At 41.6% G+C, this 26,143-nt stretch overlaps 2 protein-coding genes across 5 annotated transcripts in view; both read right to left on the reverse strand.

The window, feature by feature from the left end:
• The window catches only part of LOC311029323 (uncharacterized protein), a 482,663-nt gene that overhangs the window by 451,581 nt on the left and 4,939 nt on the right, over positions 1-26,143 (reverse strand). The window contains exons 4-6 of the mRNA XM_084034419.1: positions 23,664-23,906; positions 23,229-23,473; positions 20,314-22,454 (exon numbers count right to left, since the gene is read on the reverse strand). Of these exons, the coding sequence (XP_083890545.1) occupies positions 20,314-22,454; positions 23,229-23,473; positions 23,664-23,906 (2,629 nt within the window). The remainder of the gene's footprint in view (positions 1-20,313; positions 22,455-23,228; positions 23,474-23,663; positions 23,907-26,143) is intronic.
• On the reverse strand, positions 5,989-10,125 carry tdgf1 (teratocarcinoma-derived growth factor 1). 4 transcript variants are annotated; one of them, XM_084036017.1, is made up of 7 exons: positions 9,896-10,125; positions 9,759-9,805; positions 9,429-9,490; positions 9,074-9,301; positions 8,023-8,137; positions 7,805-7,914; positions 5,989-6,565 (listed from the first exon to the last, which is right to left on the reverse strand). In XM_084036017.1, exons 3-7 carry the CDS (start codon positions 9,454-9,456, stop codon positions 6,459-6,461), a joined length of 588 nt encoding a protein of 195 aa, XP_083892143.1. In that variant the 5' UTR covers positions 9,457-9,490; positions 9,759-9,805; positions 9,896-10,125; the 3' UTR covers positions 5,989-6,458. The 4 variants fall into 4 exon arrangements, with proteins under 4 accessions (XP_083892143.1, XP_083892142.1, XP_083892140.1 ...); XM_084036016.1 differs by lacking the exon at positions 9,429-9,490; XM_084036014.1 differs by having other exon boundaries at positions 9,759-10,125.

Below are 26,143 nucleotides of genomic sequence, written 5' to 3' on the forward strand. Positions count from 1 at the left end.
AAAGTGGCCCAAATGTGTTTCAGCAAAGGTGGGCCACGTGCGTTTTCTGACATGTGGGCCACTTTAGGCTCACACCCAGATTAGTCGATGCTAACTTGCCGTCTTTCGGCCAAAAGTGGCCCAAATGTGTTTCAGCAAAGGTGGGCCACGTGTGTTTTCTGACATGTGGGCCACTTTAGGCTCACACCCAGATTAGTCGATGCTAACTTGCCATCTTTCGGCCAAAAATGGCCCAAATGTGGTCCAGCAAAGGTGGGCCATGTATGTTTTCTCATATGTGGGCCACTTTAGGCTCACATCCAGATTAGTCAATGCTAACTAGCAGTCTTTCGGCCAAAAGTGGCCCAATTGTGTTTCAGCAAAGGTGGGCCACATACGTTTTCTCACATGTGGGCCACTTTAGGCTCACACCCAGATTAGTCGATGCTAACTTGCCGTCTTTCGGCCAAAAATGGCCCAAATGTGGTCCAGCAAAGGTGGGCCATGTATGTTTTCTCATATGTGGGCCACTTTAGGCTCACATCCAGATTAGTCAATGCTAACTAGCAGTCTTTCGGCCAAAAGTGGCCCAATTGTGTTTCAGCAAAGGTGGGCCACATACGTTTTCTCACATGTGGGCCACTTTAGGCTCACACCCAGATTAGTCGATGCTAACTTGCCGTCTTTCGGCCAAAAATGGCCCAAATGTGGTCCAGCAAAGGTGGGCCATGTATGTTTTCTCATATGTGGGCCACTTTAGGCTCACATCCAGATTAGTCAATGCTAACTAGCAGTCTTTCGGCCAAAAGTGGCCCAATTGTGCTTCAGCAAAGGTGGGCCACATACGTTTTCTCACATGTGGGCCACTTTAGGCTCACACCCAGATTAGTCGATGCTAACTTGCCGTCTTTCGGCCAAAAATGGCCCAAATATGGTCCAGCAAAGGTGGGCCATGTATGTTTTCTCATATGTGGGCCACTTTAGGCTCACATCCAGATTAGTCAATGCTAACTAGCAGTCTTTCGGCCAAAAGTGGCCCAATTGTGTTTCAGCAAAGGTGGGCCACATACCTTTTCTCACATGTGGGCCACTTTAGGCTCACATACATATTAGTCGATGCTAACTTGCCGTATTTTAGCCAAAACTGGCCCAATAGTGTTTTTGCAAAGGTGGGCCACGTGTGCTGAACCATATGTGGCCCAGCCTTGGTTCACTTAAAGAATAACCATTCCCTACTCTGCCACGTATTTGCCAAAGATGGGCCATATTTGTTTTGTGATATAAGGGCCGAATGTAGCATTTACCACATGGGACACTTTAGGCTCACATCTGTTTTGTGCGGGCCAGAAGAATGCCTACAGTGCCGGATTGTTGCCTGAAGTGGCCCACATCTGTATGCTATCTGGGAGGCCCATCCTGTCTCAAAAAGAAAAACTAGTACACATGTTTCCTGGAGGCTGGATTGTTCTGAATAAAACTAGAAAAAATGATGTAATAAAACTGAAAGCAGAATGGCAGAATCAAATGGTGAAAACAATAATACGCCACAACGTCAGGTGAGTTATGAATTTCTAGCCATTCTGCCGGTTGGAAATCTGAAAACCCACTTGTTCGGCGTGTTATGGAAGCGTTGTGATTGGAGACGAAACAGCCAATCAGAATTGAGCTTCTCCAAGTCTCTGATTGGTTGCTATTGTGGCACATTTGTAACGCTGTGCCAAGTTGAGCGAGCGTACAGACAAAGTTGAGCGCGCACAGAAGGGACAGATTGAGAGCGCGTGTGCAGCGGTCTGCAGCGCAGCGAGCAAGAGTTTTAGAGAGGGCATGAGTAAAACTGAGTGAGAGTAATATATTTTTGCCTGCTCAAATTACATTATGTTTTGCTCGCGTATCATTTCTCTTCAAGATTTTGTATCCATAAAGAAACGATCGAGCTGTGCAGTCGTCATGTCCATAATAAATCCATGAAGCTGTTATGTCCATATGTATGACTATGTAACAACATAGCAACGATTGCTTACAGCTAAACAGCAGCCGGGAGCCAAAACAATGCAAGTCTCGCGCAAGTTCCCGTCTGCCGTCCTCATTCTGGAGCTGTTTTCAAGCCAGTGAGGACCCAATCTGTGTTGCATTGGTCTTGGAATTCTTTTCTGAGGCCCAGAAAAGGCAGATAAAACTTGCCCCTATGGGTTAGCATTGGAGCTATTCTGGAAGGCTGGCAGGCAGGTACAGATCTTGGGCTAGGTCAAGTCAATTTTTGTTGGGTTTTTTGCTTCTAAAAAGTTGAGATGAGCCTGGGGACAACGGCAATGGGGTAGAAAATGAATGATTTTTCCTTTAAGTCAAATTAATTAATGATATAGTTACATGCTGGAAATATTGTTAAAGGCTGGGAATAGGCTACAACAACAGTAAGCAGTGAAGTTATATCGGCTATTAAACCCTTCAGCAGACACCGTCACACAAAGCCACAAAGTTACCTCCACTTTATTCATTTTACAGCAGTCTGCTACATTCATAATTGGGGTAGAGGTTAAAACTATTGTTGAATGTTCAACATACTGTATATTGCTAGCATATTAAAAAGTAATGGAATACGATGGAAAATGCAACAGTTACTTGATGACCGCGTCCCTTTCCAGTCATGGTTCGTCTTTTATCGCTAAAGGTTGCTTTAAATACCATTGCCACGATGGATTGTGGGGCATTATTATCTCCTTCCCTTTCACAATGGAAGGTCCGTTGTATCCGACGTTAAAGGAGTTCCTTTCCTTTGCATTTAGAGAATTCAAACGGCTCTTATCATGGTTGCCACTTGTGTTTACTTCCTGGTCATTTCTTCAGTTAGGAACCTTACTAAGCAAACAATACTATTCGACCAAAACCCTGGTCTTTTGAGGAGGTCCCCATGTGGTGAAACACTAATGGCTTCCAGAAAATCTGGAAAAGTACCAGCGAAACTGAAATGTGTTGCATGCCACTTGTTCGTGCATGTGAGTCTGACTCATTATTTTGAATTACTGATTCATTGTTTGAGATAGTTATTTTAAAATATTTACTTTTCCTTTTGAGATACTGATTAATTATTTTGGGATAACAAGTCATTATTTTGGAATAGCAAGTTATTAGTTTCCCCCTTTTTTAAGACTTGAAGTTGTTAGTAATTACAGGCAGTCAAGCTGTACATTTTTGCAGTTCCCACAATAAAAATATCTACTAAATAAGCCTCCTCCCCAGAGGGTTGTAACACAAAGTGGGTTAAGGAGGTATGTTGAGTCCAAGGCCCGGGTTGTCCATGTCATGGCTATACCACCATGCTCTCTGATGCTGCAGATCTGGTCCAGACCAGTTTATGGTCCGAGTTTCGGATTAAATTCGACCAGAAATCACCTTTCACTCAAAACGGCAAAAAGTCAGTAATCAATCCATGAGAGGGACAGATTCTCCGCTGAGGGGCAAAAAGGAGAAAATTCATTCATTCATTCAGAGTTTTTCATGTTTGTAGTCAATTTCTTATTCATTTATATTTAGAATGAACTTAGCAGTTAAACCTGCTGCAAGTCTGTGTGTGTGTGTGTGTGTGTGTGTGTGTGTGTGTGTGTGTGTGTGTGTGTGTGTGTGTGTGTGTGTGTGTGTGTGTGTGTGTGTGTGTGGGTGTGTTTGCATGCAGATATCTGCTGTGTGTTTTCTCTGATTGCTGCTATCAGTGAGTGTAGCTGTTTGAGGAACCTGGACAGATAAGAAACACACACAGTTTCCTCCTCATTATTTCTAGCTCTTCACTTTCTCTCTCAGTTTGTTTGCTTTGCTCACCACTGGAACGACAGTCTCTCAGCTCTCTGAGCTGAGGCAGGTGGAGCTGCAGCCAGAGGACGTGGAAACGTGGCATGAAATAATCTAACTTTTCTTCTCTTGTTCACGTGCCCTTTAATCCCTTTAAATCAGCTCCGACCTCCTGCTGCTCCTCCTCTGCTCAGACTCCACATGCTCCTCCGTCTCCACCTGCACCTCCTTAAATCTCCCCAAATCCTGTTAACCTCCTCTGGAGGAGATGTACAAACGGAACATTCAGGAACCATTGGACAATGAGCGGGTTTAAACCACACTTTCCACTTCGTCTTTATAGATGGTGTCTGTCCAATCAGAACGCTGGCTTTAAACAAGTTGTTATGTGGGATTGGTGGATAACAAAGTGGAGAGCCTACAGAGTAATTACAGTGGGATTTAACACTTTTCTTGACAAAAGCACTGAGAAGCATCCTCTTGTTCTGCTCTTCGTCGTCCTAATCCCATGTACTCTTCTTCAGGACGTAGCCAGGCTCACTGAAGACAGAAAGGCTTCCAGTGGTGGAGGAACTAAAACCTGTTTCCCTCCAAGATGAGCCTGTGTATGCAGGTTTGATCAGGAAAACCTTCTCAAACACAACAAACTCCTTTTGCCTTTTTTTAAATGCAAAGCAAAAACAGCTGCACATTTGCACACTTATGTTACTACATCTGTCAAATAATGTAGCAAGTAACCCTATAGTTATATTTTAAACAGTAGCGTAGTTAAGTATATTTATAGCGTATATTATACATTATTGAAACAGAATCATTTCCTATTTTGTGACCATCCATCCATCTGGTGTTGGTAAAGTTAGTGTTTATGTCAAGGGAGTCTGGTAACATGCTAGAGCGCAGACTTGATCCCCATAATTACTTTGATTTAAACCATTTGGACAATGTCTGTGTATTTGACCTGGTGCTGTGCTGTTTGTATGTCTTTGTGTTCTGCCTTGCACTGTTGCCTTCTTGGCCAGGTCAACCATGTGAAAGGGATCCTCCATCTCAATGGGCTTTTATTTTAAATAAAACCAATATAATGGCTGTTTCTTTTCACATCTTTCTTGGTAAATTAAGTATTGATTTCGGCCACAACTAGAGTTGGTGGTTGTTGGAACAGTGGAAAGACTAACCATGATTATGATGGATTTTTCTTTTGTTTCTATTGAGTTTGGTGAAGTGGGTTTCCATGATCAGGAAGGTAAAATTATTGTTGTCTGCTCTCCTGGTGGCTTTGAGGAGAGATTATTCATAGTATTGTAATTATTTACGATAATTTATGATTATGTATTTGTTATATAACCCTCACTTGAACATTGTGCCAGAAAAGGAGCAAACGTGCATTTCCACCCCGGCGTCATGTTTCCATCACTGATGCAGTCATTTGTCCTGGGAGTTAATGCTGATAGTAACCTTTACCCCTAAAGATAAGAGCCACATTGTTCTGGGTGTTTATATTACATTCTGTATTTTTTACACTCCATTCATTTGACTTATTTACTGGTTTACAGTTTTAAAATCCCTTTAAAAACGGTTCCTACTCAGGCCATGTTTCACATGCCAGTTTCCCTGCTAAACTTCTCACCTGGTTGAATTTACCAACAAATATTTAGAACCAAATTTAGTCTTTTTTACCTTATTAACCATCTCATTTTCACCATGTTTCCAAATTCAACAGCACAGTGTTAAAAATACTGGACAAGCCTTTACAATGAGATTTAAAAAGCTGCAACAAACAAGACTTTAAGGCTAAAAACATGGTACTTTAATCCTGCCTGTAGATTTTGGAGCTGTGAACTGCAGCAGCTGGCAGGTTGACAGACGGCAGAACAGCCCATGTGTTTGTTTAAGATAAGAAAACAGCTGATAATCAATGGAAACTCCATCAATAAACTCTGGAGATAAGACACAGGAGATCTCCCTCTGAAAATACCTGCAGATAACCAGAGTAAATTACATTTCTCTCAAAGAGTGATTAAAATTAAATATTACTCGTTTCTAATACTTATGTTGAAACATGGCGGGTGTTCATCATATCAGTTTAGTTTCATGTTACTCTTGGTTTTAATGATTTCAATGTGTTTTTCTCAAACAGAAAAAATGTGTACGACGGAACAGTTTCAAAAACACATAAATATGTTTATATTCAAAAGGACAAAATTCCGCATCAGATCAGTTTGTGCAAACAGACAGAAGACAGAGTTCAAACAAACTGTCTTCTTTTACAATGAAAAAAAAAACACATGAAGCTACAAAGCCTGAAATTTGAAAAAAACATACTTTTCATAAAAATCTTATATACAACTTCCTTCATATACACGTGTTCTTCAATACATCATAGACACACAGAGGACCTTCCACTGGATGGAAAGCTTTACAGAAACTTCAGTCGTTGTCTCGAGGGACTTAAAGGAGACTGTCTCACTGCAGAGTTTAAAATCCACAAAGATGGATGTGTTCAGTCATGAGGAACCATCTTCTCATTTCCAGTTTCAAGACAATATTTTACACCACTTCTGTGCATTTGGGAAAAAAATACAATAAATATATTTTTTAAAGCTTAAAAGCTCTGTTTGGATCTTTAGTTCTGTAGAAGCAACTTGACAAATCCATATGTTGGTGTCCAACATGCATTTAAAAATGTAAAAAAATAATCAGAAGAGAAGAAACAGGGGCAGAAGCAGCATCAGATGCAGGAAGCCACCCGTCCGGACCGTCCTGACCGCTGACGACGGAAACCAACGCACCTTCTCAGAGTCATCTGTAGTAGGGAGAGATGGAGAACACGTTATTATTTATTATTTTTTATCATTTCTTCACTTCAAAATATTTTGTGATTACTATTTGATAGTGTTTGTAGTATTCAGACTACTAGCTCTTATTTGTGTTGCTGTAATGACACTTTGCATATCCTCAAAGGTTTATTGTTAAGTTCCTGAGATACATAGTGTTCACTGGAAACCATGTCATTGGGGAAAACTACAATATTTAGTCAGACAAAAAATTGTATTATAAATTACAGCAAATATCACATTCAGATAAATACGGTAGTCTGACTCAAAAATCACAAATAAAAATCTAAATATGGATTAATAATTATGTCATGGGTATTTTATCACAGCTCCAACAGCCTGCATGGAGCCTGAGAGGCAAAATCCAGGTGAGAAATAGTCCCCGGCTACATGTTGAAGTAAGGTGTCCTCATTGGGGGAGCTGGCGGTGTGTTTTGCATTTTGGAATAAAAGGCCTTGAACTGTAAATGAGTGGGCGGGGCTTGTGGTCCTTCAGAGGTGCGTGAGCACCCAGTGGGAGTTTATCGTTGACACCTGGGTCGTTGTTTTGTTTGGGATGAAATGTGTGAACGACAGTTTTTTAACAAACTGCAGGGCGTCGTCTGCACCGTCGCTGTTCATTTACCCGAAAAACACCAGAGCTGAAAAAACGGTGCCGACTCTCATTGTGCCAGGAATGCATGAATAATGAAACCGCGACACCACAATAAGAGTTTTCAAAAGCAGAATCTTTTATCTGTGATGAAAAAATAACCCTAAACTGCCTAAAGTCTCAAATCTCTGCAGTTTGATTTTCAGAGGAACCGACAGCTGCCTGGAACGTGGGAAACGTCCGGCGATAAGAAAATGTTGAGCCGCGATTTTACCGCCAAAATAATGGCAATTCACAATAATATCCCCAAAAATATGCTTAATATTCTTAAAATGGTCCTCAAATCTACTGGTACCATTTACATCATGTTAAAAAACAAATATTTTTATCTCGACACACTTATTAGAGTTCTTGTTAGTGGAAAGAAAACAAAAAAACGTAAATAAGATTATCTTATTGTCTCCCTGCATGGATAAATACTTTTTACAATTTGTATATTTTTAAATTTCACTGGACAATTAAGTTAACCTGATCCATTTGTTGTGTTTTTAATTATGATTCTGTATAAAATCCTATAGCCATTGGTCTGGTGTGTATGTGTGTGTGTATATCTTACCACAGTTTTTATGGAAGACATGGGGAAAGCAGTGCAGGACGCCGTAACCACAGCGACAGAAGGAGCATCCTTTCTGAACCCATTCACCGTGAGGAATGGAGCCACAGTTCCTGCAGGCAGACGGACCAAACATGAACGACCAACGACTTTTCTTATTTGCTGCCTCAACCCTGTACATTTCCCCGCTGTGGGACTAAGAACGGATTTTCTTATCCTACCTGACGCGCTGGTCGTACTCGCAGCTCCTCCCTGTGAAAAACGGAGGGCAGGCACAGAAGCTGCCTAGGATACAGGTTCCTCCATTCTTGCAGCAGGTACGACTCTGCTCAGAACCTAAAAGGACAAAAAAGACATTGGAGATGCAGCCGACAACATGTTTATATTCCTCTTCTTCTCCTCATGATCCGTTTTCATGTATTATTTAACCTGAAAAGACTATATTTCCTAACTATATTCTACACGTGTTTGAATCTGTTGACCAGTGAGCTCATGGATCTGCTACTTTCCAGAGACCATTGAGACCAGCTGATGGCCTCCCGCTGGATCTGGAGCCGTGAGATAAACCAGAGTCTCCATCTGGCAGCACATTCCTGTCCTCTGCTTCACATCAGCAGACAAACACCGAGACTCAGAACAAACAGCGAAAATAACACAACAACACTAACTAACCCACGGCGGCTCACTGCTCAGTCTGCCAGCTTCTCTGTTTAGTCGTTGAACTTTACAAAGAGTTTCAATTAAATCATTGCATTCATTTTTTCACACACTTTTACATTTTAGAGAGTTTTTATGGTTTTGGTTTGAATGTGACATGAGAAGCCAACTTTTCCGGTTTGGGGTTTATTTCAATCATTCAATCACTTTCTGTTACAGTTTATCCAAGAAATATAAAGTTTGATTTTTTTTTTTAAATATTTTGTATTCAATGCATTTTCTTTCTATAGGTTTTATTTTCTTAAAATGTAATCTGTGTGTAACTGTGTCAGCAATTGGAACTTGTCCACTCTTGAAATAGTATATATGTGTAAGTAAAATGTTGCTTTTAATATATTCTGCAACAAAAAAATATCCCTGTGTTTTTAGTAATTTACACTATTAAATCTTACTTTATGATAACTATGTCTAAAGCTGATGTCCAGTCAGATTCAGCATCTTTGAAAAACTGACCATTGTAAAAACTAATAATAATAATATAATTGGGTGAGGTGTAGAATTCTCTTCTTCATCGTTCTCCACGTGTGTGCATACATGGCTGAAGTGTGAACTTACTGCTAGTGAGGCCGATGAAGGGCAGGACGGCGCTGGCGTCGCGGTGTTTACGGTCTCCACTGTTTGGCGAGCTCACCTGGGTGAACTGGCCCAGGAAGTCCTGGGAGGGCTGCGGCGGTTTCACCACCACAGAAGAAGATAAAGAGGACGATAAGGAGGAGGCGGATGAAGAGGCCGTCTGGTCTCTGCTGCACTCGTCTCCCTCGCAGCCTGAAACCTGGGACGCGTCTGAAAAAGGAAAGACCAGTATACCCACCATTAACCATTATATTCTAATTGACCTGCTCTCTCTGTGTGTGTGTGTGTGTGTGTCTCTCTCTCTCTCTCTCTACTTCCTGTTACAAATCACACATACTGTAAACCTCAGCTGACTGAGTAGACATCTGGTGGATTGTGGGTTGGAAATGGCATGAAAACCTGTGCAGTTTAAAGACATTCAGTCAGAAATGCTAATTCTATCTGGTGTGTTCAAAGACAAAATACTTAACATGAACTACAAATTCAAATTAGGTTGCCATATTTACAATGTGTTTGCCTGTTGAACTCATTTCTCAGGTTGATTATTTCATTTTGAGGCTCTCTAGACTAGACTTTTTTTTTAAATTCACACTCAACACACAAATAGTTCGTCGTCGACCAAACCAATGGGCAGCAGCACAGTGTGTGTATGATGCGTGTTTCTGACCTGCAGCAGCAGCAGACTGGAGGCAGGTCGCTGCACAGAGCACCATCCTGAAAACAAGCACACACACATTTACCATTAAACATCTATGCACACGTCTCATCTGGTCTCATCTGGTCTCTTCTGGTCTCCGGACTCACCTGAGCAGCTGCGTCCACGTCATCGTACCAAACAAATCCTCAAACTCCGTCCTGGATGAATAAAACCTACAAAATAACTTTCCCCAAACCAAAAAATAAATAAAAAAAATCTATCAGAAAAAAAGATTTCCAAACCAGATCCCGATCTGTTTGCTTCTGTCCAGAGGTCAGACGAAGGTCAAAGTTTCCACGGATGAAGTGAGTTCGGTAAATAACGGGAGAAAGCTCCGCGGTCAGATAGAAACTCGGCTCCGGACGAGCAGCAGCGACCAGCGGCGGCGAGTCTCTGCTGTCTGCGGCGCTGCGCTTTCCTCTCCAGGTGACTCTCATACGGGTCACTCCGGAAGCCCCGCCCACTCCCGCTCGCTCTCTGTTTCCGTCTGTCTGGTGTGTTCAGGTGCAATCAACAATAACGGAAAACCCTCCCACAATAACAAGAAGCCTCTGGGTTACATCAGTTGGATCATTTCACTCACATGAAGACAATTCTAGTTTTGTATTTAATTTGTTTCACTGTTTTATTATATATTTACTGACATAATTCATTCTGTTTGTCTATCTAGCTCTGTCTCGTGTCTTGTTGCTGATCCTCTTTGCTGCTGTAATATTGTACATTTATTTGTCTCGTTGAATTAACTTTATACATAGATTACATTACAGTACATTAACCCCCATGACAAACAAACGAAAGGTGAATATACACTGCAATATTTGTCTTATCTGTTTAAGCTATATTGACATTTTTATTGTGTTTATTTTTAATGTTTAGGTACCTTCATGTTATATTTAATTTCATTTGTTACTATATATCCTGGATTTTTCTGTCTGTTCATCTTTAAAAAAGTATCAAAAAAAATCTCAAGAACTGTACAATTTGGCAAATGATGCAAACATTAAAATCAATGTCATTAAAAGGAAAGTAGGTTATCTAAAATAAAATAAAATACATGTTGCTGAAGAAGTAAGTAAGTAAACAAATTAATATGTTATTTTACAGGAATGAATAAATAATGAAATAACTGTATTTGGAGATGCAAGATGGGTTTCCACTGAACGTGTGTGAAAAGTGACATTCTTCATTTCGGTGCAATTTTATTTCCAAACTATTCAGTACAAAGACTGAAAGTAAAGGCTAAAAAAAGAAAAGTGTGGCAGTATTTAATTGAGTGTTGATGCTGTATACTAATTCATAAAAACATAAAGATAATCAGCCTAATACAAGTTTGGTTGTCAAATTTCATGTTGTAGTAAATATGCAGTCTTTCTCCTCCTCTGCCCCCCCCCCCCCCCCCCTTTCATAGACATGTATAGTGGCCTGATGGCCCATCCGCATCCAGCCAGCTTCCTTCACATGTTAATGACTCACTGCTGAAAGGGAATCCTGCAGTATTTCTCCACTTCTGCTCTGAGGAAAACAACAAGAACCTTTAGTTTTAAGTTCTCCATTAAAACGTACATGCTGCGTATCTTTTAACACTGTATGGTCTAATAAAACCTCCCACACCCATCTCTCTTATACACCACAGTTAAAGTGCTTCATAGACACTTTCCTGTCTTTAATTCTGTAAATACGTTTCCTGGAACGGAATCTGTTTTTTTTTTCAGTTCAGAGTTTCTTTAAGACATGGTTGATTATGTCCATGAAAGAATATCTCCAGCCATATACAACTCACAGAAATACATTTGAATGACTAACTCAATTCATAAAATCTATGTCTATCAATAGAAGTGTTTGCCACTTTGCAGCGAGGTAGATTTAACTACAACGGTTCTTCATGAGAAGAACGTAAAGGTGAAATGGTTTTCAGAGGTCTTGGTAGAGTCCATTTGTTTCTCTTACATTTTCTTATGTGTCTTATTTCACACCCAGACACCAAAACTATACAATCAGGGTTGTTTAGTGCTCATAATAACTTGAGGTAAAAACTTTATTATTAACATTCAACATGTTAAAAAGAACCAAACAGAGCAGAAGAGCTATCTCAATAAATCATATAGGAGCCGGTATATGTGATTTTTTTGCACACTACATCAATCAAGTGCCAGGTCTTGTGGTTTTTGCTTCTTGTCATGGCATTGCATCTGGCGTTGTACTTCAATACCTGATTTGACGGAAAAGAACAATCATCCATAATCTTGGCAGGTACATTTTTCTATCTGCTTTCATATGAATGATGAATTACTTGCTTTGTTTGTGCTTTTACATTTCCCCCTTTTCTTCCTCCCTTCTTATAACTGTTACTTTTGTAAAATGTAATAAAGCAGAGTTTGTGGAGCATGATGATTGAGCTGTGTGAGCAACAGCTTCGTCACAATGTTAAGGGTGGACGAGCAAAGATAATGTCTCAGACAATTTCTATAATCTCTTTTTGGAGGTGGATTTATCTAGATTCTTCCAACTTTGTTTTTTGGAGTAAAACCAGAAGCCCCCCCCCCCCCTCCCTCGCTCCATTCAGCTCTGGTTAATCTGTCTCTGCTCTGAACACAGAGGCACAATCAGAGGTGGAAATGGGTATTTTGTAATCTGCGAAGCATCACAATGCAGTCTGATCTCATGCTAATACACAGCAGGAGACTCGGCAGCAGGAGGGGAAAACTCCATCACAACAGGAAATCTGCATGTGAAAGCTGTCAGACACAGAGGGGAAGAGGAAGACAGAGACGTATGAAAGAAAGCACACCTCTAATCTGATGCCAAGAGGACAGATTCTCCCACCAGAGCTGGATCTCTGCAGCTCCTCCAGAGTTCCCATGGGACTCTTGGCTGCTCTTCTGATTAATGCTCTCCTTGCCCGCCCTGTCAGTTGAGGTGGACGGCCATGTCTTGGTTTGCAGTTGTGCCTCCTCTTTTCATGTTCGGATGATGGATTGAGCAGAGCTGCATGAGATGTGCAAAGCTTGGGATCTTCTTTTAGAACCTAACCGTGCTTTAAACCACGTTAGCCCTGACCTGTCTGGTGGTCCTGATGGTCCTCTGACACCCGAGGCCCCGACACATACGTGGTAGCTCATGAAGCAAATGTATCGAACCGCTGTACAGATGGTTTGGTCACGTGACTAGTGTCGTCAGAAGCAGTTGAGTGCTTCGGACGTCATACGAATCGAGTGTGTCCCGTGAAGAATCAATATACTATAATAAGCGAAACGACCGGAGACATCTTTTAAGCTTTTGTTGTTGTTGGATAGAATGGATGATTTATAGCACAAAACGTCAGTCAGCGCTAGCATTCTCCAATCAGACGTGCCAAATAAGAAGCATTTTCTTCAATATGAGTTCATTTTTATTTTATATTTTATTGTGTCAGCTTGAAAGCATTCAATCATGTAGTGTATTGGAACAGGAATGTGCATGGCGAATCAAATCTCTGCATTACAGTTTGTCTTAAAAATAAATCACCATGCAGAGCTGCTGGTGAGTATATTAAAGCAGCTGCTATTAATGATCATTTTACTATTTTCAGTAACTGAAAAAAACAAGTAGTAAAAAAGTCATATATTTTTGGGTTGGCTGCTTTGGCTGTCAACCACAGGAACTAGCAAGAGTGCGCTAGATGTTTAAGCCCATCCGTCCCAGAAGCCTGACCCAGCATTGCCCCCTCTGTTCCACAGACAGTAGCCAGCAACACCGGCAACAAATGTTGCTTACAAGAAAATCACCAAGTCGGCAACACTGACCCTGTCCCTGCCTCCCTCCAAAGCCCCGCCCCCAAAATCATGAAGGTAAACAACAAATAGAGCGTTAGTTAGCACTAAAAGCTGTCAAGCTAACCGCTGGTGGAAGGCTGAGGTGATGTGCAGTGAGTGAGTGAGTGAGTGAGTGAGTGAGTGAGTGAGAGAGTGAGTGAGTGAGCATGCATCTCTGTGTCTGTCCTCAGCTTCTCTCCCATTCTGCTGAAGCAAACTGCCTCATATTTTGGGTGGCTAGTTTTGGCTGCATGCTAAAGGACCCCACATAGTTGTGGTTAAATTACACTTTCACACTCATTCACTGCAGGAGTGATAGCACAGCTCACTGCAACGTCAACCCCCTCTCACCATTATTATGCGCCTTTATTGGACATCCACCTCCCCTTTTTTTACGCGCATTATCAAAAATAAAAGAGACTTGAACCAAAACTTCAAGCTGTGATCCATGCCTGCCCAGAGCATAGTTTAAAATACTATTTTTTTTTATTGCTTTCCTTTATTTTACAGGACAGTGCACAGCTTCTAGAGTTAAGCTCATTTACATCTGTAGCCCCTGGATACTGAGGATAACTATAAAAATGAGAGTGTTTCTGTTATGTCAGACATGTGGGTTAAAAAACACATCTGTTTCACTAACAGTCTAAACAGGCGTTAGCACATTGTATTCATTTAATCACAAATGCCAGCAGTGCCACTGCAGACACACCTGGCAGATCTGCACAGTGCACCTTAACACTTCACAGAAGTAGATTTAGTGATTTCAGCCAATGTGATCATAGACTGAAAATACAACATAAGACAAATGCTGAAAATGATATTATTTAACATATTGTGAGTAATCTGAGAGGTTGTACTGTAATGGGTAATAAACAAGAGACTCGGTTGTCTCTTTAGCATATTTATTCACAGGCTTCGCTAGCAGCATCTTTTTGCACAGGCGTACACTGTAACGTGGTGATGTCATCAACAGAACAATGCGTACCGTAACACCACAGTTATGGGATGTCTTCAGGTTTTACTCCCAAAAACACAAAGTTGGAAGAATCTAGATAAATCCACCTCCAAAAAAAATAATATATATATATTTATAGAATTTGTTTGAGACATTATCCTTGCTCATCCACCCTTAACCTTGTGACGAAGCTGTTGCTCACACAGCTCAATCATCATGCTCCACAAACTCCTAGAGGAGGAGTGCCATCGAGATATTACATTTAACATTTAAAATGTACAAATGCAGGATTTATTTTTTTGGAGGAAAATAGAAAAGGTGTCATTCTAAATTTGCTGCTACATTTTAAAACATAAGCAAGCACCCATGATTACAGCCCAACAAGAAGGCATCTTAATGTGTTAGAGATTGGGAACATTTTCTTCAATTCATTCTAAATCAAGGTTAGAAAAAAGGTTGATGTTGTGAGGTACGGCAGTTGCACTTTTTTAAATTTGTATTCCTTTTTTCAATAAGACATAAACCAACAATTACTACATCCAAAGGCTGATGTATTTTATATTTCCACGTTGTAAACCTTCACTGTCATAAACAGAATGTGAGGAGCTCCACAGTGAGTCTGTGTCTCCATCTTGTGGCTATTTTATAACACTACAGCATTAACCCGTTGCTTCCAAATATGATTCAGCTGAACAGACAACAACTTTGCAGAAATGAGGGGCCCTGCTCGAATCCCTGAGAGGCTCCAGTGTTCATACAATGAAACAAAGTTTAATCATCACATACAGATATGAACATGAAATGAGCCTATGAAGCACCAACTTCCACCTCTAACATATTATCTTACCTACACAGACACCGAATAAACAACAGTTTTTGAATAAAGGAGGTTTACATATTGGAACTATTTCTTGACCAACAACAGTGTATCCATCCTCCCTCTGCTTCTGTCCAGCTACGGCTTGAAAATATTCAATTCACCATTATCCTATCCAAAATAATTGCAATTCATGTTTTTCATCAAACTATGCTTAAAGCTGAGAAATGGCACTTAAACACTCTTTACCTGACATTTTATTAAGAAAAGAACACTCATGACGATATTTATGATCATCACTGATAATGCAAATTCACTACGATTAACTTCTCGTGAGCGTTTTTTCCACCGCCATTAAAATCTTATAGCGTCCCATTCCTAGTCCAGGCACGATGGTATCAAACCTGTAATTGTTTTTTTCAATGAGTCATATGTAATCACCAAATGTAATTAATTACTGTTTTTAGTTACTTGTGCAACTGTGATGAAGACTGTGATGAAGACTCCAGGAATCTGCACACAGGAAGTAGTTTATCAAGAAATAGACAATGTATTTGTGCTAAGCTAGGCTAACCAGAGCCCGACTCTCGCTCATAGACTCGACAGTGATCTTCGATCGTCATTAAAAAAAGGGGAGCATCCAAAATCTTCAGCTTCAACTAATTGTATTCACTGATACACATTTGGCTACCTGACTTTTACTTGTTAAATACTGTGACTCATAACATTTTTTCAATGCATTTATACATTTATTTTCAACAACATGTTATATGATACACAGCATACATTCACTTTCTATGTATATTGGCACATTCTTGACATAAAGTGCTCCAGCTTGCCACAACCTCATGTTAGCATTTGCTGTATTTAGTTTTTTGCATTTACAGTCCTCAGTTCTCTGTGATTTCCAGTCATGTGAATCCCTTTATTCAAGCTTGAAGTCGTGTTGAACTTTGACAGAACGTTTCTTTGATACTAACATTAGCTTTATGGCAGATAACAGATAATTATCGAGCTAGCTTATCCAGCTAGCTGTTAACATTTTGTGAATCAGCTAAATGGTACAAAATGGACTTGACTACATAGAGACAGTAACGCTATTTTCATCCTCCTGCGTTATTATTCTCTTCTTTCACCTCTTAACCTGATCTGAGCTTATCATTTTACACTTTAAAAAGTTTTATTCAACAGTCAGGCAGTTTTGCCTTCAAATTGAACTAATAAGGTTGTGGTTTGAACCTGGAAACTGTTTGGCATTTGTCTTCTGAGAACACAAAGCAACTGACAACAGAACAGATCTTGGTTTGTTTTCTTAAAGATGGTAACTGGTGCACTCACACTCGGCCCAGTAGCACCGGAACTGTGCTGAAGCATGATTGTACCACTCCCAAACCTGAAGCATGCCAAATCCCGGCCCAGAGTCCATCGGTGAACAGCTTTTTCAGTCAAAAGTACTTGACTGATTGACTTGACTGATAAGTCATGCATGTGTACTATCCCTGTCAAAATAACAGATGACGATAATGTGGAACAAGAAAATGAATGTGGTGACATCTTTACAGTCAGAAAAGCTTAATCGTCGAAAACACTAGGGTAAAAGCATGAACAGCGTGTGTTGAAAGAAAAGAAAATGTAGTCTTTGGGATTTGAGTGGAGTGGGATGTAAATTGAGTTGAGCACTGAGTGAAAATGAGTGGAATGTCCTATGGATTATTCGTCATGTCCATGTGGCGTACCCATGCTCGTGCAGGAACCGCACCGTGCCGAAGCACACCTCTTCCAACCGTGCCAGGGTGGAGGAGGTGTACCATGCTTGAGCACAGTACGGAGCGCTCATACTAGTTAAACAAACCGGACTTTGGGGGTCAGACGTGCTTGGGCACTGTATGGATTACCTAGTGTGAGTGCGCCCTTATTTGGTGTATTCTCCTTTTCAGCATCATGCTAAAAAAGCCTAGTAGATGAATTCCGGGGCTGAGTAACATTAATCCTGTATTTGTGCCAAAACCAACCAACAATGCTATTTACTTTGAGAAATAGTTTATTCTTTACATTTTATGAAAATTGTACAGGGAAACTATAGTGTGTAACTTGGGTTTTATTTTTCCGGACTCTGGCCAATTAATACTATAATAAGTAATTTGTTAAAAACATAAATACAATTGATTTATTATATTTCTATGCACTGTGTGTTCATTTATTTATTTATGTATTTATAATAATAATGGCAGGTTCAGTCCTCCATACAACTCTCCTGTCTTAATATTGTTACCACCAAAGGTTTTGCTGGGATCTCTATTTAGGTAAAAATAGATCCAACAGCACAATAAACATGATTGGTCAGACAATCAAACAGCTTGTGAAGCCAGATTAGCTATCACTTTATCTGGGAGGTAACACTAGAAGAGAGAGCACCATGCAGCTGAGGTCGGTACTTCTGTGCTGGGTCACAGATGTTAAGGTTGCTGCTGGATGTTCAGTCAATCCATTCACAGTGTAGGTCTGCCTGCTTATTAAAGCAAAATGAATACAGGACAACGTTTGACCGTCAGTCTCTTCACTCTTCACTCAATAAGAAGTTGAAGATAACCTCCCTGGTTTCGTTGCTAAAACTGGGTGGAAACAATTTAAGTTGAAAAAACCCCCCCAGCATAGCAGAACCAGTCCACAGTCTTTAGGGCAACCCTTTATATCACTATAATGACCAAACGCTGTCTATGAGAAGTGGACGTTGTCATTGTGATGTCATCCATTGGTTAGCGGACTATGGTTTTGCCTAGAATTCTGCATTTTTGGCCAGCGCCGTCTTGCATTTTGGCCGTCGCCACCTTGACCACTGCTGCGTTTCATTAGTGGTTCAACATGCCCTCCTTCACTTCCCCTCAGCCCTTGGTATTATGTTACAGAATGAACAGGAGGAGCAGGGGATTGAAATGTAACACCTGCCCTCGATCACTTTCAGCCCAAACTAACACAGATCGACTGCCAGTTGTAGGCTTAGTGCTATACTGCTACTTATAAATAACGAGAAATCCCTTTAGACTCATTTCAATGAGACAGAGGTCTTTTCTACACGTCAGCAAAAGTAAATAAATAAATAGCTGCAACCGTCTTTGATTTAAATGCTTCTGTTTGTGATCTGTATCATGATTATCATCACTACTACGGATGTAGGATATGCGCTTACAGATAATGTTGAGAAGAAATCACACAAATCAAATGGATATATATTTAAAACTAAGTAAATATTTACTTTAACTCGTAATTTTCGGTCAAGTATTAAGCTATCAATGAGATTTTCTCCAGAAACTAAATAGTTGAGTGAGCCGCCTACACGTACAGAATACAGACTTATCAAACTGATACTGAAAAGCATGTCAGATAGACGTTTTTTTTTATTATTTTATATTGTATTATATTGTATAAATGAAAATTTGAAAATTTGGGAAAACATTCAGCTATTAAAATGTTGCCATGTAACATCAACACAGGCATAGTGCTATAAAAGTTTGACTTTGTGACAAATCTTTGTTACTTATAGTAAAAGATAGACCTTGACATATTTGGCATTGCAATGATTTTGCTTCTTTTTTATTTATTTATGATTTTCGAATGTATGCCTATGGCTCTTCTTTTTGAAGTTTTGAACAATTGCAGAGTTTTACGTACATTACTGCCACCTACCCACGTTGTATTCTCTTGCACCAAATGCATAACTGCAATGCATTGTAGTTGATATCCACCTCTCGAGTGACCATCTTTGTTCATTCGATCCCTCAGCCCTCTAAACTAGAGATTGAGACCATAAACTCATGTTTACAATGTTCACTGAGATGATAAATCAAGTGAGAAGTAAGCTAATTCTCTCATAGACGTCCATGCAATCAGACTTCTTTTTGCAACCAGAGGAGTCACCCCCTGATGGCCAGCAGAGAGAATGCAAGTTTAAGGCAGCTTGGATTCACTCTTTAGCCTGGCAGTGACATACATAAGCCTTGTGCTTGTAAACAACGTTGTAGCAGAAACACATGCACTGATGTTGTTGCTACAGCTGCTCTTCTAATGTGCATTTGCAGGTTTTATAGAGTGCCGAAGCGGAAGCAGGAAGTAACGGCGCCATGGGTCCTTTCGGAGCGAAAAAAATGAATGGTGTTCAATGGACGGAAAATAATTATTATCTGATCCCCCGGTCGTTATGCCTTGGATTACACAAATGTTGTTTATAGGCTTAAATTATAATTTTCCATGTCAAGAGTTTGACCGTTTATTGTGCAATTCTTCAGTTAAAATTCATTGAGAAAACACAATGATAAAGACTACATGTTGTGTCGCGTATGTGACGTCACGTCATCGCCCTTTTCCCTCCCCATCGGCGAAGTTGAGGCTCTCCACATGACCCGACTTATAGTGGTTCTCCCCCCTTTCGATACTTTTATTCTGCCCTTGGAAAAAAGCGGTGAAGTGGAGCAGAGAAACAGCCATCTCGGCGGACTTCGGACTCGGCGGGTGGTGACGTATATCATTCGCGACGAGAACAGCGAGGAGCTGTAGTTCACAAAGCGGCTCACACAAAACCTAACTTTATCAAAACTCTTCGCGCTTAATTGTCGTCTTCTTTGCGTGAAAAATTTTCTTTAAATATCACAAAGAACATATGTGAAATCCATGGCACAATTCAAACGGGACCAGAAAATAATTTGTATCTACCCATTGAATCGCATTGATATTTTTTTGCTTTTGAGGACCCATGTCCCGGAAATGGAGGGGCGGGACTTCACCACTCTATTCCACCTCTCTGCTTGCATCCTCGACAGCGTCGACCAATCACAGCCCGTTATTCTGATGTGGCACATCCCCACGCATGTAGCAAATGGTTGTGATTGTCTTGACGTTAGAAGTCCTCAGATATTCCATAAATTCCCTTCACAAATTTAAATCTTTGAGCAATCAGAACATCTCAACATTCTTCTTCTTCTTCTTCTTCTTCTTCTTCTTCTTCTTCTTCTTCTTCTTCTTCTTCTTCTTCTTCTTCTTCTTCCTTTGCTGCAGCCTCGGCCATCTTCCAGCTGAGAGTCCATTCTCTCATTGGCATGCCGTCTTCTTCGTGCATCAGTCCCATGTATCTCAGACTCCGGTTCTTGGTGGAGAAACACACCACCTCGTCCTCATCCGACTTCTTCCAGTGACAGATCCTCCACGATTCCTTCCAAGCCCGCCACTCCTCCCCCTCCACCTCTTCCTCCTCCTCTTCATATTCATCTCCTCCTTTGTGAGCTACCGCCACCATCCATGACTGCTTCCAGGAGGAGAAGGAGGTGTTGAGTTTATGGAACTGCAGATGGAGAGGGACAGCAAGCTTGCGATTGATTCCTTTCTTCACTTTATCTACTTTGTGTTCCTGTGTTTTCTTGTCTGCTTCCTTGTCTTTGTTGAGCGTCATCTCCTCTATTTCATGTTCTTTGTCAGTCTCCTCCTCATCTCCTTCTTCATCCTCATCATCCTCATCCAATTCTTCATTGTCAACTTCTTTCTCCTGGTCTTTGTCTGCTTCATTCTCTTTGTCCTCTTCTTCATCCTCCTCTTCTTCTACCTCTTCATCGTCCTCCTCTGTATCTCCACTATCCTCCTCTTCATTTACTTCATTTTTCGACTCCCTAACTACCTTCTTCTCATCGACTTCTTCATCCTCTTCTTCATCCTCGTTGTCTACTTCTTTTGTTTCCTGCTCTTCTAACCCTTCCTTTTTGTCCTTCTCGCCTACTTCGTCGTCCTCCTCCTCCTCCTCCTCCTCCTCGTCTGCTTCTCCATCCTCCTTTTCCTCCTCTTTGACTACTTTTGTTTCCTGCTCTTCTAACTCTTCCTCATTGTCCTCCTCATCTACTTCTTCTTCGCCCTCGTCCTCCTCCTCGTCTGCTTCTTCATCCTCCTTTTCCTTCTCGTTGTCTACTTCTTTTGTTTCCTGCTCTTCTAACAGTTCCTCGTTGTCCTCCTCATCTACTTCTTCTTCTTCATCATCCTCCTCCTCCTCTGCTTCTTTGTCCTTTTCTTTGTCTACATATTTTTCCTCCTCCTCCTTTACTTCCTCCTCCTCCTCTCCTCCTTCCTCTTTTTGATTGTCTATGTCTTTATCTTCCTCCTCTGTGCTTTTGTCCTCCTTTTCTCCGGTGTCCTCCTTGTCTACTTCATCCTCCTTGTCCTGTTTGTTTTCTATGTTGTCCTCCTCCTCCTCCTCCTGCGCTTCCTCGTCCCCTTCCCTATCTACCTTGCCCATCTTGTCTTTTTCCTTTGCTTCTGTGTCCTCCTCTACTTCTTCTTCCTTGTCCTCCTCATCTGATTCTTCACCATATTGGTTTGTGTCTTTGTCCTCTTCCTCGTTGTGTACTTGTTTGTCCCTCTCATCATGTTCTTCCTCCTCATCCTCATCTACAATCTCCATATGCACTTCATTGTCCTTGACTTCTTTCCCCTCTTCCTCCTGATTGTCTTCTTCTTTGTCCCCCTCCTCTTCCTCTTCCTCCTCACTTTTCTCCTCCATGTCCACCTCTTTTTCCTCCTCTTCTTTGTTATTCTTGTTTACTGACTCTTCCTTCTGTTCCTCTTTGTCCTTGTCCTCATTGTCACCTTCTTCATCATCCTCTTCTTCCTCCTCCTCATCGACTCCTTCATCCTCCTCATCTTCTTCATCCGTCTTGATAATTTCTTTATCCTCCTTCACCTTGTGTACTTCTACGTCCCTCTCTTCTTTGTCTTCTTCTTCATCCTCGTCATTATCATCAACATCTTCCTTCTCCTCCTCATCGACTCCTTCGTCCCTGTCCTCCTCCTCATCTACTTCTACATCCTCCTCACCATCCACCCCTTCGTCCTTCTCCTCTTCTGTGTCATCCATCATTTCCTCCGCTTCTCCCTCCTCTTGCGTCTCATCCAGTTCACCCTCTTCTGGTCTAATCCACCTTTTAGGAGTCCTCCAGGCCTCCGTCCACTCCAAGCTCTCTGGGATCTCTTCGTCGAGCTGTGATGTGAGGAGGATGTTTGTGGCCTTACGTCTCCTGGTCTGCGTGGCGCTGTGTCGATGATGGGACTGCAGTGAAGCGTTGCACCACCTGTGGACACAGTCGCAGTTTGGGTTTTTTAAATAATTTTGATGAATGGAAAACAATTTGGGCCCTGTGATAGACTGGCGTCCTGTCCAGGGTGTACCCTGCCTTCGCCCAATGATAGCTGGGATCGGCTCCAGCCCCTCCAGAGAAAATATCAACTAAGCTTTGCAGCTCTACTTGTAGAGTGTGTAATATTTTGTGAAAAAAGTATAAATATGATAAATGTCATTCACTGTTTTGAATACTGATGTGCACACATGCTGTGTGTGTTTATTTTTGTATTTTGTCTATGCACAGGGAAAATAAAGGTAAAATTGGAGTTTTATGTCTAAGCTTTTTTCTTTATTACATAATTTGTTTGAACAAGGTGTGACTGGTGAAAAAAACAGGGATTGTGTGCAAGGATGTTGCACAAATACTAGGCCCCTCTATGAGTATTGTGGCCCCTTGATGGTCATTAAAAATCCTAGATCCGTCGCTGACGTGGATGCATTTTATCTGTGTGTCCACCATGATCCCATTTGACTTTCCATTGGAATTGTGTTGTTGAGCGATACAAAAATAATTTGTGCCCCATGTACACGAAACCAATATATTGCATTTTGTGACTATTTCACAAACTGCCGTGAACTCTCCCTCTACATGTTTCGCCTTCTGCTGCAGCCTTTACATGAATGTCACCTTATTCATACATGTTAAACTGCCATCAGATTAATGTAAATGGGTTCATGCCTGAAAGGTGCATAGGGACACTGGGACAAGCAGTGACAAACCCACCTGATCTGCTGGCTGTATCCCCAGCAGGAGCTCCAGCTCTTGTGGCGTTCTTCTACGTCCTCCAGGGGAGCAGCAGAGAGCAGCCAGGAGTCACTCCACCCGGGCTGGAAATAATTGTTTATACTCATCATCGCTGTGGTTTCCCTGCCAGAGCTTGGAGTTGGTATCTCGTCCTCTGTGGTGTCTTGTGGTTCAAGTTCTGCTACGGACAATTTCCATGAATCCTCCCAGTCTGAGGGCTCCTCCTGTTTGGGGATCACAGCATTTTCCAACAATAATGAGTACTGGTTGCACATTGGTCTTGTTACATCTGGCCTCTGACCTGCCATGGTTAGTGTGTCAGTATTTACTGACTCAATTTGCTTCTTTATGGCTAACAGTTCAAAGGGAAAAGGATGGACAGAAAACAATAACCGGAATTACATAGATCCCCACCTGCTCCTCTAATTGCTGTACTTGGTCAATCTTGTTGCCGCGGTTTAGTTGGAAATCAGGCCAGATACGATCCCAGTACTTTTTCTCCTGTCTGAAGGCAAAGTTCATGATCTTCCAAGTACCGGCCCAGACAGGAAGAGCAAACACTTTTATCTCCGCTTTGCAAACCTGCTTTCTTTCAAACAAAATCTCCCACTGGAATGGTTTCTCCTCAGAGTGCTCCAACTGGGCAGGGCTCTTCACCTGGACAATGAAACAATGAAGACAAAACATGGTTTACAAAGTGTTAATTGGTGACTTTCCACCTAAAGCTTGCCTCACACTACAGAAGAATCGGGCCGATTTAAGCAACATCTCATCCAAGACACATACCAGAACTGAACTGGAGTGTAATCGCCTGCATTTGACCACAGAGATTTAGGTGTTGGCTGACTTGACCGCAGTTTAAAATATACCATATAATAATTTGAAAATATGGTAACCGTATGCTTTATTGCTTTATTAGTATAATCTTAGTATAATCTTGCCCACTGTTGTTATGTAGAATTGTGTACATAACGCACCATTATTCACTATTGTGAAAAAAGTGTCAACATCGTCTAACAGAGAGACAGGAAATGTAACGTCCAGCAGCTGTAACAGCTGGTAAGGCCGTCGGCAGAGGCCAACATGAATGAATGAAGCTCTGTGGACGTCACGGCTCCACCTCGCACATGCGTATTAAGTTTACAGTCAAATAGCCATGCAAGAGTAAGAAGACAACATTAACAAGATTAACAGATTACCGAGCTGTGCTGTTATATCTGATCAATTTATTAACGCTCCTGTTATTGTGTTTTGTTCACATACCATGATGTTTGGCACCACCTTGAGAAAACAAAGCAGTTGTGCGCATGATGGACTTGACTGGGGTTCACCAGAATGGACCGGAATGGCTCACTATTACAAAGTTTCACAACCAACTACTGGTGTGGCCGGCATACTACAGTGTTTAGCATTTTTCTTTGCAGATGCACATTTTCAAAACAATGCTCAACGTGGAACTTTTTTAAAACACAAAGGAAAAACTTTTTGGTGATAATGCTGTTGGGTAAATGTAGCCTAAATGTAAGACTAAATTTGCTAGATTATTTTAATGCAAAGTTCAAGGGTATCATTAGCTGGCTTGGATCAATACATTTTTATGCACATATTAAAGTATACAATGAAAAAAAAATCCTAAAAATTCACTCACATGATCAGCTGTTTTCCATTTTCAGTGTCTTTTTCAGTTTATATTTTTTTGGTTTTTCACATCCAGAAGGCATGAACATTGGCCAAACTATCCGACATGAAAGAACAATTAAAATTTGCTGAATTGAAACTAATTCCCAAAGACCTCTCTCCATTTTTCTCTTGTAGAGCGACCAAGGTGACCTGTTCTGTTTTTGGTTTGCAACCTCTTCTTCTTCTACTCCATTTACTTACGTAAAGTGTAGCACAGCCAATTTGACAAAACCTCAACCAAGGTGGTCCATAAACCAGGTACTATCCAGAACCTTTGTCAATGGAAAACCCAAAAAGAACAGTTCAAAGCGAGTCTAGTCAAGCCATCAATGTGGCATTAGTGTTCCCTCCACTTTTGTGGCCTAAAAGGTGAGCTCACCAAATAATCAAAAACATGAAAAAGTTGATATATTTTGAGGTCTGAAAACAGGTAGGGTTAAGGGGCGTTCACACTGGACGCGATAGACGCGAATTGAGCGGCGACTCTACATTGAAAATCAATGTAAATGGCGCGATGACACGCGATTCAGGCGGAGGCGGCGCGAATGGAGCGTCTGGCGCGATGAGACGTGGCGTGAATGGCGCAAATGGCGCGTCTGACGCGAATGAAGCGAATGGCGCGTCTGACGCGAATGGTGCGTCTGAAGCGCCGCGAATAAAGTTGAAAATATCGAACTTTTCAGGCGGCATCGCGCCGCGACATCCAATCAGCGACGAGTTCAAGCCGACAGACAGATGAGCTGAGATGGACGGGCTGCATTCCCAAACAACCGAACTCGGGAAGACCGGACCCCGGTGCGATGGGGGCCGTTACCGGCCTCACACCGTCCATGGGCTGAGCCTCGATCAGAAGGACTCAGGCCCCCGAGCGACACCGGGCAAGCTGTCTTCCGTACGCCACATTTCCCACGTCCGCCCGCCCGTCGGACGGGGATTCGGCGCTGGGCTCTTCCCTCTCCGCTCGCTGCTACTGAGGGAATCCTAGATAGTTTATTTTCCTCCGCTTAGTAATATGCTTAAATTCAACGGGTTGTCTCGTCTGATCTGAGGTCGTAGTCGAATGTGGCCCCGACTCTCCCTGGGGAGAGGTGCGAGGGACGTGGCTCCCGGAGGAGGCTCACATACACTGGCATCGGGTACCCCGAGGTGGAGGAGGAGGGTCCGCCGACGTGACCCGCCGGCTCCCCGCCGGCGCTGCCCTCGTTTCCCCCGCT

Source organism: Eutrigla gurnardus, assembly GCF_963514095.1.
Source record: "Eutrigla gurnardus genome assembly, chromosome: 19".
NCBI lineage: Eukaryota > Metazoa > Chordata > Actinopteri > Perciformes > Triglidae > Eutrigla > Eutrigla gurnardus.